Source organism: Schistocerca americana, chromosome X, assembly GCF_021461395.2.
Source record: "Schistocerca americana isolate TAMUIC-IGC-003095 chromosome X, iqSchAmer2.1, whole genome shotgun sequence".
NCBI classification, from domain to species: Eukaryota; Metazoa; Arthropoda; class Insecta; order Orthoptera; family Acrididae; genus Schistocerca; species Schistocerca americana.
The window spans coordinates 894,569,147-894,583,168 of record NC_060130.1 but is presented as its reverse complement, the minus strand read 5'-3'; the positions used below and the strand labels follow the sequence as shown (position 1 = coordinate 894,583,168).

At 43.7% G+C, this 14,022-nt stretch overlaps 1 protein-coding gene across 1 annotated transcript in view; it reads right to left on the bottom strand.

Annotated features, from left to right (window-relative positions):
* Nucleotides 1–14,022, bottom strand: part of LOC124556378 (dynein axonemal intermediate chain 3-like) — a 293,608-nt gene that overhangs the window by 95,011 nt on the left and 184,575 nt on the right. Inside the window, exon 8 of the mRNA XM_047130341.1 lies at nt 9,997–10,230. Coding sequence (XP_046986297.1) covers nt 9,997–10,230 — 234 coding nt within the window. The remainder of the gene's footprint in view (nt 1–9,996; nt 10,231–14,022) is intronic.

Sequence of the window (14,022 nt, the reverse complement as noted above, 5' to 3'; positions counted from 1 at the left end):
CGGGTATGATCTTGTGGGATCGCCCACTGCCTTTCTGGAAAATAACACGCTTGTTGCAGAAATCATCATTCATGAAAGGTGGAATGAAATTCTTATCTCGTCCACAGCTGCCAAGGTGTTTTCTGTAACAACGAGAGCTCTCAGAGAGACTCAGTTATAGAACAGTATTGCCACACCGTAATATGTACTTGCCACGTTGTATTTATAAGAGTACTCCTGCAAGAGAGCATATCCTAACACGACGTTTGACGCGGTGTAACAGTTAATGCAATTCACATGAGAGGGGAACTCGTTTCCACTATTACATGATCCATTCATTACTTTCTCACGGCCACTGAAATCATGTATACCAGTCATCGGGTATACGAGGGCACACTTAACCATCGTCTGCTGTGGAGCCCTAACAAGGAGGAATTGACAAAAACGCTGGTGTTTTCATATGATTTGTACTGTAAACTGCACCAGAGATTGCTGGCTACTTCTTTTACATAGTGAGCAAATGTCGCGCATCTAAATTCTTGATTATTTTCATTTATTGATCGTATGAAAAACAAGAAAAATGGAAATTCAAACAAGTATATGTAGCGAATATCGGGATATATCAGATGTAAGAAAATATTAAAGTGTATAACACTGGAATATAATGTACAAATAACAGAGGATACATAAACTATTAAAGTACTGATGTCTGTGTGACAAGTCCAGTTCAGAATTGCTGGTGACGCTTCTAAAAATATATTCCTTTCCCACTGATACGCTTGAAGCGCGGGCTTCCTCATAATATCGTCGATTGTTTGTTGGAGAGCGCCGCCGTTGGATGAAGGTGTCTGAAGAAAATCCCATTTTTGAAGAGGATCCGCACGTCTTCCGCAACGCACTGTCATCTACGATCATTAGCAGTTTCATTGTTCACTTCCACTAGATTCTAATCGCCAAAGCATATCAACATTGTAAAGGGAGATTCAGTATTATCTAACAATACTTTTAATAGCCATGTAATTGTATCAGGATGATCACACAGATGTTCCATTAGTGCTTTCATGACACGATTCCGAAACGAAATTTCCTTAGAGTATATCTTACGATAGCTACTTACTTATAGGTGGAGTAATAACAAGTCCTTTCTCGATGACGTTCTCACTCTGACAGGGCAATAGCAGTGTCTTTATTTGTCCATATATTAAAATCAACTGTGTTCAAAAATGGTTCAAATGGCTCTGAGCACTATGGGACTTAACATCTGTGGTCATCAGTCCCCTAGAACTTAGAACTACTTAAACCTAACTAACCTAAGGACATCACAGACATCCATGCCCGAGGCAGGATTCGAACCTGCGACCGTAGCGGTCACGCGGTTCCAGACTGAAGCGCCTAGAACAGCACGGCCACACCGGCCGGCAGCTGTATTCTTCCCAAAGATCTGCCTCTCTGGGTAACAAAAAGTCACTTTCGTTAAACATCTACTGAATTTGTATTTGTTTCATTATTAGTGTGCGATGTTCTGACGACTATTTTGACAGCAGGTATCTGAATAAAGGGTCAAAGATATTGAAATATGCTCACTTCTGTTCTCCTCTCTCTCGTACTTCGGACCACCCTAGGTTTCTTGTTCGCCTACAGACCCAAGTCACGAGAGATCTGTAAAGGGAAGGATACTGATACTAAGATCAAACACATAGTCACAGGATTAAAATATTTCTAGTCCATGCCTTGCCTAGTTGCAACAGTTGGCTACAGTAATCAACGAAATTTACCGACTATTTCGTTTTAATGCCTAATGTTTCAGTTATTCTAACATTCTCCTGTCGTCGTTTCTTTTTGTATTTAACAAATGGCTCAAATGGCTCTGAGCACTATGGGACTTAACATCTATGGACATCAGTCCCCTAGAACTTAGAACTACTCAAACCAAACTAACCTAAGGACATCACACAACACCCAGTCTGTATTTAACATTCAATCAACATAGAGGTACTTAGGGTTGGGCCAATATACACTACTGGCCATTAAAATTGCTACACCACGAAGATGACGTGCTACAGACGCGAAATTTAACCGTCAGGAAGAAGATGCTGTGATATGCGAATGATTAGCTTTTCAGAGCATTCACACAAGGTTGGCGCCGGTGGCGACACCTACAACGTGCTGACTTGAGGAAAGTTTCCAACCGATTTCTCATACACAAACAGCAGTTGACCGGCGTTGCCTGGTGAAACGTTGTTGTGATGCCTCGTGTAGCCAAAGCCTTGCAGACAAACAAAAATTACGCGAAGCGAAATGTAGTGTGAGGAGGGCTATGCGAGAGGCGTTCAATGAATTCGAAAGTAAAGTTCTATGTACTGACTTGGCATAAAATCCTAAGAAAGTCTGGTCTTATGTCAAAGCGGTAGGTGGATCAAAACAAAATGTCCAGACACTCTGTGACCAAAATGGTACTGAAACAGAGGATGACAGACTAAAGGCCGAAATACTAAATGTCTTTTTCCAAAGCTGTTTCACAGAGGAAGACTGCACTGTAGTTCCTTCTCTAGATTGTCGTACAGATGACAAAATGGTAGATATCGAAATAGACGACAGAGGGATAGAGAAACAATTAAAATCGCTCAAAAGAGGAAAGGCCGCTGGACCTGATGGGATACCAGTTCGATTTTACACAGAGTACGCGAAGGAACTTGCCCCCGTTCTTGCAGCGGTGTACCGTAGGTCTCTATAAGAGCGTAGCATTCCAAAGGATTGGAAAAGGGCACAGGTCATCCCCGTTTTCAAGAAGGGACGTCGAACAGATGTGCAGAACTATAGACCTATATCTCTAACGTCGATCAGTTGTAGAATTTTGGAACACGTATTATGTTCGAGTATAATGACTTTTCTGGAGACTAGAAATCTACTCTGTAGGAATCAGCATGGGTTTCGAAAAAGACGGTCGTGTGAAAGCCAGCTCGCGCTATTCGTCCACGAGACTCAGAGGGCCATAGACACGGGTTCACAGGTAGATGCCGCGTTTCTTGACTTCCGCAAGGCGTTCGATACAGTTCCCCACAGTCGTTTAATGAACAAAGTAAGAGCATATGGACTATCAGACCAATTGTGTGATTGGATTGAAGAGTTCCTAGATAACAGAACGCAGCATGTCATTCTCAATGGAGAGAAGTCTTCCGAAGTAAGAGTGATTTCAGGTGTGCCGCAGGAGAGTGTCATAGGACCGTTGCTATTCACAATATACATAAATGACCTTGCGGATGACATCGGAAGTTCACTGAGGCTTTTTGCAGATGATGCTGTGGTGTATCGAGAGGTTGTAACAATGGGAAATTGTGCTGAAATGCAAGAGGATCTGCAGCGAATGGACGCATGGTGCAGGGAATGGCAATTGAATCTCAATGTAGACAAGTGTAATGTGCTGCGAATACATAGAAAGATAGGTCCCTTATCATTTAGCTACAAAATAGCAGGTCAGCAACTGGAAGCAGTTAATTCCATAAATTATCTGGGAGTACGCATTAGGAGTGATTTAAAATGGAATGGTCATATAAAGTTGATCGTCGGTAAAGCAGATGCCAGACTGAGATTCATTGGAAGAATCCTAAGGAAATGCAATCCGAAAACAAAGGAAGTAGGTTACAGTACGCTTGTTCGCCCACTGCTTGAATACTGCTCAGCAGTGTGGGATCCGTACCAGATAGGGTTGATAGAAGAGATAGAGAAGATCCAACGGAGAGCAGCGCGCTTCGTTAAGGGATCATTTAGTAATCGTGAAAGCGGTACGGAGATGATAGATAAACTCCAGTGGAAGACTCTGCAGGAGAGACGCTCAGTAGCTCGGTACGGGCTTTTGTTAAAGTTTCGAGAACATACCTTCACCGAAGAGTCAAGCAGTATATTGCTCCCTCCTACGTATATCTCGCGAAGAGACCATGAGGATAAAATCAGAGAGATTAGAGCCCACACAGAAGCATACCGACAATCCTTCTTTCCAAGAACAATACGAGACTGGAATAGAAGGGAGAACCGATAGAGGTACTAAGGGTACCCTCCGCCACACCCCGTCAGGTGGCTTGCGGAGTATGGATGTAGATGTAGATGTAGAAGGAGGAGAAATGCGTACCATCACGTTTCCGACTTTGATAAAGGTCGGTTGTAGCCTATCGCGATTGCGGTTTATCGTATCCCGACATTGCTGCTCGCGAGATCCAATGACTGTTAGCAGAATATTGAATCGGTGGGTTCAGGAGGGTAATACGGAACGCCGTGCTGGATCCCAACGGCATCGTATCACTAGCAGTCGAGATTAGAGGCATATAATCCGCATGGCTGTAACGGATCGTGCAGCCACGTCTCGATCTCACTAGCAGTCGAGATTACAGGCATCTAATCCGCATGGCTGTAACGGATCGTGCAGCCACGTCTCGATCCCGTAGTCAACAGATGTGGACGTTTGCAAGACAACAACCATCTGCACGAACAGTTCGACGACGTTTGCAACAGCATGGACTATGAGCTCGTAGACCATGGCTCCGGTTACCCCTGACGCTGCATCACAGAAAGGAGCGCCTGCGATGGTGTACTCAACGACGAACCTGGGTGCACGAATGGCAAAACGTCATTTTTTCGGATGAATCCAGGTTCTGTTTACAGCATCATGATGGTCGCATCCGTGTTTGGCGACATCGCGGTGAACGCACATTGGAAGCGTGTATTCGTCATCGCCATACTGGCGTACCACCCGGCGTGATGGTATGGGGTGCCATTGGTTACACGTCTCGGTCACCTCTTGTTCGCATTAACGGCACTTTGAACAGTGAACGTTACATTTCAGATGTGTTACGACCCGTGGCTCTACCCTTCATTCGATCCCCACGAAACCCTACATTTCAGCAGGATAATGCATGACCGCATGTTGCAGGCCCCGTACGGGCCTTTCTGGATACAGAAAATGTTCGACTGCTGCCCTGGCCAGCACATTCTCCAGATCTCTCACCAAATGAAAACGTCTGGTAAATGGTGCCGAGCAACTGGCTCGTCACAATACGCCAGTCACTACTCTTGATGAACTGTGATATCGTGTTGAAGCTGCATGGGCAGATGTACCTGTACACGCCATCCAAGCTCTGTTTGACTCAATGCCCAGGCGTGTCAAGGCCGTTACTACAGCCAGAGGTGGTTGTTCTGGGTACTGATTTCTCATGATCTATGCACCCAAATTGCGTGAAAATGTAATCACATGTCATTTCTAGTATAATATATTTGTCCAATGAATACCCATTTATCATCTGCATTTCTTCTTGGTATAGCAATTTTAGTGGTCAGTAGTGTATTTTGGAAGCTGCTCTGGATTTGAAAGCTGGCATTTACTCCCTGGAGACTGCTGCGCTGTTAAGAGGTCTATCCGGTTCTTCATTCTAAATAATTCTTAAAAAGAAATTGAAGCAGCTGTTGATTGATAGGCAATGTCCTGTAGTAGGAGAACCTCACTGTCTAATTTACGAATGGTGTTCAATAACTTATGCAACAAGTTTTTTCTATATATTTTTCGGTTGAAAAATGCAGAATTTGTTGTGAGACATCGTGGAATATTCTGGTTTCAGCACCTATAGTTTCAGGAAGTTCCGATAGGTGGTGGCTCTATACGTAGCCTTCAAAATGGTGGCTCTAATGGATGTGCGATCCAAGCAGAGCCGTCATTGAGTTTCCTCTGGCAGAAAACCAGAGCATCGCAGATATTCATAGGCTCTTGGAGAATGTCTACGGAGACCTGGTAGTGAACAAAAGCGCGGTAAGTCGTTGGGCGAGACGTCTGTCATCATCCGTTGGAATTCGATTACCCGATAAATAGTACAATTCTCAAGGCTGTCAATTCAACTAAGTACCTGGGTGTTAAAATTACGAACAACTTCAGTTGGAAAGACCACATAGATAATATTGTGGGGAAGGCGAGCCAAAGGTTGCGTTTCATTGGCAGGACACTTAGAAGATGCAACAAGTTCACTAAAGAGAGAGCTTACACTACACTCGTTCGTCCTCTGTTAGAATATTGCTGCGCGGTGTGGGATCTTTACCAGATGGGATTGACAGAGGACATCGAATGGGTGCAAAAAAGGGCAGCTCGTTTTGTATTATCACGTAATAGGGGAGAGAGTGTGGCAGATATGATACGCGAGTTGGGTTCAAACGGTTCAAATGGCTCTGAGCACAATGGGACTTAACATCTACGGTCATCAGTCCCCTAGAACTTAGAACTACTTAAACCTAACTAACCTAAGGACATCATACAACACCCAGTCATCACGAGGCAGAGAAAATCCCTGACCCCGCCAGGAATCGAACACAGGAACCCGGGCGCGGTAAGCGGGAACGCTACCGCACGACCACGAGCTGCGGACTCGCGAGTTGGGATGGAAGTCATTAAAGCAAAGACGTATTTCGTCGCGGCGAGATCTATTTACGAAATTTCAGTCCCCAACTTTCTCTTCCGAATGCGAAAATATTTTGTTGAGCCCAACCTACATAGGTAGGAATGATCATCAAAATAAAATAAGAGATATCAGAGCTCGAACAGAAAGGTTTAGCTGTTCGTTTTTCCCGCGCGCTGCTCGGGAGTGGAATGGTAGAGAGATAGTATGATTGTGGTTCGATGAACCCTCTGCCAAGCACTTACATGTGAATTGCAGAGTAATCATGTAGATGTAGATGTAGATGTAGATCGAAACAGGGTCGCGCAAACCTGTCCGAACTCCTGCGTGCCGGCAGGCCGTGCACAGTTGTGACTCCGGCAATGTTGGAACGTGCAGACCTTTTCATTTGAGGTGATGACGGATCACCATAAAACACCTCGCTGCTCAACTGTACGTTTCTGTCGATAGTGCTGACACATTCGTCCGTCAGTAGGGATACCTAAGGCTGTGTGCTCACTGGGCTTCCTGTCTGTCTAACAGAAGATCATAAAGCAACGAAGGGCCATCCGTGCGGAATTGCTTGCACGTTAGGAAGCTGATCGTCACAGACGACGAAACTTCGGTTCATCATTGCGAACACAGAACAGCTGTTAGCATGAGTGACATAAAAGTAGATATCTTAGGTGTTGCGGAACAACTCAAATCACTTAAGAAGGGTAAGTCTACCAGTCCAGATGGTATACTAATCAGGTTCCTTTCAGAGTATATAGACACAATAGCGCCTTTCTTAGCAATCATATACAACCACTCACTTGACGAAAGGTCTGCTCCTAAAGATTGGAAAGTAGCACAGGTCACACAAACATTCAAGAAAGAAAATAGGAGTAACCCATTGAATTACAGACCCAATTTGCAGTAGGATTTTGAAGCACATACTGTACTCGAACATTATGAATCACCTTGAAGAAAATGACTTATTGATACACAACCAACACAGATTCAGAAAATATCGTTCTTGTGCAACGCATTTATTCCCATGAAGTAATGAGTGCTGTTGACAAGGGATCTCAGATCGATTCCATATTCCTAGATTTCCAGAAGGCTTTTGATACCGTTCCTCACAAGCGACTATTAATCAAATTGCGTGCATATGGAGTATCGTCTGAGTTGTGTGACTGGATTCGTGATTTCCTCTCGCAGAGGTCACAGTTCGTAGTGATAGACGGTAAATCATCGAGTAGATCAGAAGTGATATCTGCCGTTCCACAAGGTAGTGTCATAGCCGCTCTGCTGTTCCTGATTTACATAAATGATCTAGGTGATAATCTGAGCAGTCCCCTTAGATTGTTTGCAGATGACTCTGTAATTTACCGTCTAGTAAAATCATCAGACGATCAATTCCAATTACACAATGATCTAGAGATAATTTCTGTATGGCGCGAAAAGTGTCAATTGGCACTAAACAAAGAAAAGAGCGAAGTCATTCACATGGGTACTAAAAGAAATCCGATACATTTTGGGTATACGATAAATCGCACAAATATAAGGGCTGTCAATTCGACCAAATACCTAGGAATTACATTTACGAGCAACTTAAATTGGAAAGACCACATAGATAGCATTGTGGGGAAGGCGAAACAAAGACTGCGATTTGTTGGCAGAGGACTTAGAAGATGCGACAAACCCACTAAAGAGACAGCCTACGTTACACTTGTCCGTCCTCTGCTGGAATCTTGCTGTGCGATGTGGGATCCTTACCAGGTAGGATTGACGGAGGACGTCGAAAAAGTGCAAAGAAGGGCAGCTCGTCTCGTGTTATCACGCAATAGGGGTGTCACGATACGCGAGTTGGGGTGGCAGTCACTGAAACAAAGGCGGTTTTCTTTGCAGCGAGATCTATTTACGAAATTTCAATCACCAGCTTTCTCTTCCGAATACGAAAATATTTTATTGACAGCCACCTACGTAGGGAGAAATGATCATCATAATAAAATAAGAGAAATCAGAGCTCGAACGGAAAGATTTAGGTGTTCATTTTTCCCACGCGCCATTCGAGAGTGGAATGGTAGAGAAGTAGTATGAAAATGGTTCGATGAATCCTCTGCCAGGCACTTAAGTGTGAATTGCTGAGTAACCATGTAGATGTAGATGAACAGGAAATAAAACGGCAACCCATGGAGTGGCACCACACCATCTCTCCCCCGAGTAAGAAGTTCAAACCCGCACTCTCAGCCTGTGAAGTTATGGCGACGGTGTTCCGGGTGTCTGAAAGGGTTATTCTGTTTGATGTCCTTTCAAATGGTGCAACGATCAGCTCGGAAGTGTATGGTGCTATCCTCAGGAATAAGAAGAAACGACTTCAGCGTGTTCCTTGCCCAAAAAATCCAAACGAATTTCACCTTCTCCATGACAATGCGAAACATCACACAAGTCTGCGCATCCGAAAAGAGCTCATAGACCTCCACTTGACTGTTCGTGTTCATCCACCCTACAGTCCACATCTCGACCCTTCCGACCTCCATCTATTTGGATGATGGGGAGGTTATTGATGCAGCAAGACATTGGCTCTGTTGCCGACCAGTAAGTGGTACCATGTGGGTATACAGGCCCTCCCAGTAAGATGGAGTAAGGCCGTTGCATTGGACAGAAATTACATTGAAAAATGTTTTGTAGCCAAAAGAGTGGGGAATAATATGGTGTATTGGAAAACTGAATATAACCAACCTGATTTTAAAAAATGTGTTCCATTACTTGCTAAACGACCCTCTTAGTTTAATTTAATCCATAAGACAACATTCGTCTTTAAAAATACTCATATCAGAATGCAGGTTGTGACACTGGAAAATTTACATAAATACGTTTACAGCACTAATCGTGCTTTGTAATATACAAACTTTTTTGAAAGTAGCACATCCGGAAAGAATGGCCGGAACGAATCCTTACTCCGAGGATGCCTAGAGCACTTTATCAATTCATTAGAGCTAGTCCTTTGTTTTGTTCAAGCTATTTGTTAAACAATGCTTCAAACTGGCAATAAATAACGCTAGAAAATTGTGGTAATACTGACATCAGACCACAAGATGATGGCAAATAAATTTTTTGAATAGTAGGCGCACCACAAAGAAATAACATAGAATTATCTGGATTTCGTCCGCTCCGGTAGCTGAGTGATGCCGGCAATGAGATTAAAAAAAAAAAAAAAAAAAAAAAAAAAAAAAATTGTCAGCGCGACAGAATGTCAATCCTAAGGGTCCGGGTTCGATTCCCGACTGTGTCGGAGATTTTTTCTCCTCTCTGGAACTAGGTGTTGTATTGTCCTAACCATCATCATTTCATCCCCATCAACGCGCAAGTCGCCGAAGTTGCGTCAAATCGAAGAAAAGGTCTACTCCACGGTAGGCCCTAGTCACACGACATTTACATTTTTTTACATCTGGATTTCGAATCTACATCATCAGTATTTGGAGACGTTTACTTCCTCAATCCATCTTTAATTGTCTCGTTGTCGACGGGACGTTAAACACTAATCTCCTCTTCCTTCTCTTGCCTTGCTCAAAGTGGTTTTATTGCTTAGTCGAAACTATCGGCCAGCTGTTTATCTTACCTTGAAATGGGGTTGCAGTAAGCCGTGCAGTTTGGCGTACGGAGACACAGGCGTCCGCTCGGGGCCTTCAGAACGTGGCCGCTTCGCAGACTTCTTCTGGACCACTTTCTTGCGTTTCGGTGTAGGTACTTCCAACAAATTCCATCCATACATGTGGCCATCAAGAGAACACGATAAGAACTGTAGCGTTGGTGAAGTTGGTGGAACTTTTTCCAGAACTCCATCTCGACATACCTGGAGAAAATACAAACAATGTTCATGAGAGGTTTTGCTCTGAACGCAAAATCTAGCTGTTCAAAATTACAATCAGGTTTCTGAACGGCGTGATAGGGTCTTTGTATAAAGTTATGTTTTTGTAAAACAGACTGATCTACTAGTGAAACTTCCTGGCAGATTAAAACTGTTTGCCGGCGTGACACTCGAACTCGGCACCTTTGTCTTTCGGTGGCAAGTGCTCTACCAGCTAAACTACCCAATCACGACTCGCGGCCCGTCCTCACAGCTTTGATTCCGGCAGTACCTCGTCTCCCAATTTCCCAAATGTGTGAGGACGCGTCGCCAGTCGTACTTGGGTAGCTGAGTTGGTAGAGCGCTGGCCCACGAAAGGCAAAGGACCTGAGTTCGAGACTCGGTGTGACACGCAGTTTTAATCTCCCCGGAAGTTTCATATCAGCGCACAATCCAGTGCAGAGTGGAAGTCTCATTCTGATCTTCTAGCGTTCATTAACGACTTCCTAAACGTGGGCACCATTTTGCTACATGTATCCAACAATGATGTATTAAAAGACTTATCAGATTGCACCGTGCAGTGTGGGAAGAGATGCGGAAAAACTTGGCATCCGAACTTGAGTGTGAAGGTGAGACTATTGAGTATTTCTTTGGAACTATTGCCCCCAAAACTGTAATGCATAATTTCATTTTGCCTTACTTATATAGTTATTTATTTACACTGATTGATAACTGATTTGGAAAATCATACTCAGGCTGCATTAGCAACTTCTTCAACTTTGGGGGAGGACTTTTCACACGAAAAAAAGGAAAAAATTATCGTAAACATATGTCCAAAAACATGTCGTTTATTAATTTTTAATGGCAGTTTACGTCCAATACTTTTCGAGGAATATTCGAGCAATTAAGATTTTTAACCAATAACTAAAATTCATTTTGTTTGATAATCGAGCGATGCACACGATACAAGTCAATCAGCTGATGGGCTTATTAAATAACTGATACCTGCAGCAGTTAAAGATTGGTCTGTGCTGATAACTGTAGGTGACTGGTCACTCTATATGGATCTCCTAGTACTTCTTACAGGGGGTGTCTGTAACGACTTCATTCTGAGTACTCTTCCACATTTACTGCAGAGTATTCTCGCGTAAACGAGTAAGAATGTGTTTTATATGTGACAGGGCTTCAGCACATAACAGTCACGTTATTCGGGATGCACTAGATGATATTGGCGACTGCTCTGTGATGAGGGTCATTAGGGATCATGAAAATGAAACAAAGACATATTGCACCACAGCAAATTCGAAAATATCCTTGCACTAACTGTGCAGAATACCGTATCCTTTTATGGACCCAGCTCCTTTGTACGTTCTGGATTCAACGAAGACACTGACGGAAAAAAATCGAAACATCAAAAAATAATTCATGTAGAGTAATGAACGTTCGGGAATACATTCGTCTAGGTATATATAAGGAAACAAAAGAAAAATTCGGAGTAGAAATTAAAATCCATGGAGAAGAAATAGAAACTTTGAGGTTCGCCGATGACATTGTAATTATGTCAGAGACAGCAAAGGACCTGGAAGAGCAGCTGAACGGAATGGTCAGTGGCTTGAAAGGAGGATATAAGATGAACATCAACAAAAGCAAAACGAGGATAATGGAATGTAGCCGAATTAAATCGGGTGATGCTGAGGGTATTAGATTAGGAAATGGGACGCTTAAAGTAGTAAATGAGTTTTGCTAGCCACGCGGGATTAGCCGTGCGGTCTCAGGCGCTGCAGTCATGGACTGTGCGGCTGATCCCGGCGGAGGTTCGAGTCCTCCCTCGCGCATGGGTATGTGTGTTTGTCCTTAGGATAATTTAGGTTAAGTAATGTGTAAGCTTAGGGACTGATGACCTTAGCAGCTAAGTCCCATAAGATTTCACACACATTTGAAAATTTTTTTGAGTTTTGGTATTTGGGGAGCAAAATAACTGATGATGGTCGAAGTAGAGAGCATATACAATGTAGACTGGCAATGGCAAGGAAAGCGTTTCTGAAGAAGAGAAATTTTTTAACATAGAGTATAGATTTAAGTGTCAGGAAGTCGTTTCTGAAAGTATTTGTATGGAGTGTGGCCATGTATAGAAGTGAAACGTGGACGATAAATAGTTTGGACATGAAGAGAATAGAAGTTTTCGAAATGTGGTGCTACAGAAGAATGCTGAAGATTAGATGGATAGATCACATAACTAATGAGGTGGTACTGAACAGAATTAGGGAGAAAAGAAATTTGTGGCATATCTTGACTAGAAGAAAGGATCGGTTGGCAGGACATGTTCTGCGGCATCAAGGGATCACCAATTTAGCATTGGAGGGCAACGTGGAGGGTAAAAATCGTAGAGGGAGCCCAAGAGATGAATACACTAATCAGATTCAGAAGGATGTAGGTTGCAGTAGGTACTGGGAGATGAAGAAGCTTGCACAGGATAGAGTAACATGGAGAGCTGTATCGAACCAGTCTCTGGACTGAAGGCCACAACAATATATATATATATATATATATATATATATATATATATATATATATGTGTGTGTGTGTGTGTGTGTGTGTGTGTGTGTGTGACATTGCAGGACCATAGGTTGATTAAGTACGAGATAAGCCATTGCAAATGTGAAATGCTGGTACATTAATAACCGGTTAACAGCCAGGATGTTGAATGCAAGCGTTCAAACGTGCATGTATGCTGTTGTACAGGTGCAGGAAGTCAGTTTGTGAGATGGGATTCCATGCTTGTTGCGCTTGGTCGGTCAGTACAAGGATGGTTAATGCTACTTGCGGATGACACTGGAGGTGTCGGATGATGTCCCATACGTGCTCGGTTGGAGACGGATCTGGTGACCGAGCAGCAACATGTGGACACTCTGTAGAGCACGTTGGGTTACGACAGCGGGATGTGGACGAGCGTTATCCTGTTGGAAAACACCGCCTGGAATGCTGTTCATGAATGGCAGCACAACAGGACAAATCAGCAGATTAACGTACAATTTTGCAGTCAGGATGCGTGGGATAACCATGAGAGTGTTCCTGCTGTCATACGAAATCGCACTCCAGACCATAAATCAGGGTGTAGGTCCAGTGTGTGTAGCACGCAGACTGGTTGGTTGCAGGCGCTCAACTGGCGTCATCCCAATCAACGCATGGCCACCACTGGCACCGAGACAGGACACCAGCTTTCATCAGAAAACACAATAGACCTCCTCCCTGTCCCCCAATGGGCTCTCGCGTGACACCACTGAAGTCGCAAATGGCGGTGGTTTGGGACCAGTGGAATGTACTCTACAGAGCGTCTGGCTCGGAGCTGTCCTTGAAGTAACCGATTTGCAGCAGCTCGTTGTCTCACTGTGGTGCCAACTGCTGTTTAAATTGGTGCTGCAGATGTAGTACGATGTGCCAGAGCAATACGCCGAACGTGATGGTTTTCTTTGTTGGTAGTGCCACGTGGCCGTCCGGAGCCCGGTCTCCTTGAGACCGTACATTCTCGTGATCACCGCTACCAGCAGTCATGTACAGTAGCTACATTCCTGTCAAGTATTTCTGCAGTATCACAGAACAAACATCCAAACATCTAGCTTCTCGTAGTCCTGTTACACGATCTTTTTCAAACTCAGTGAGGTGTTGATAATGGCGACTTTGTCGCCTTATAGTTATTCTTGACTAACATCAACTCACCAAGTCAAATTTCAAACGTAAATAACGCTCACGATCGTTACAGCGAGTATTTAAAGCAAACCTGGTTTACATCCTCACAGT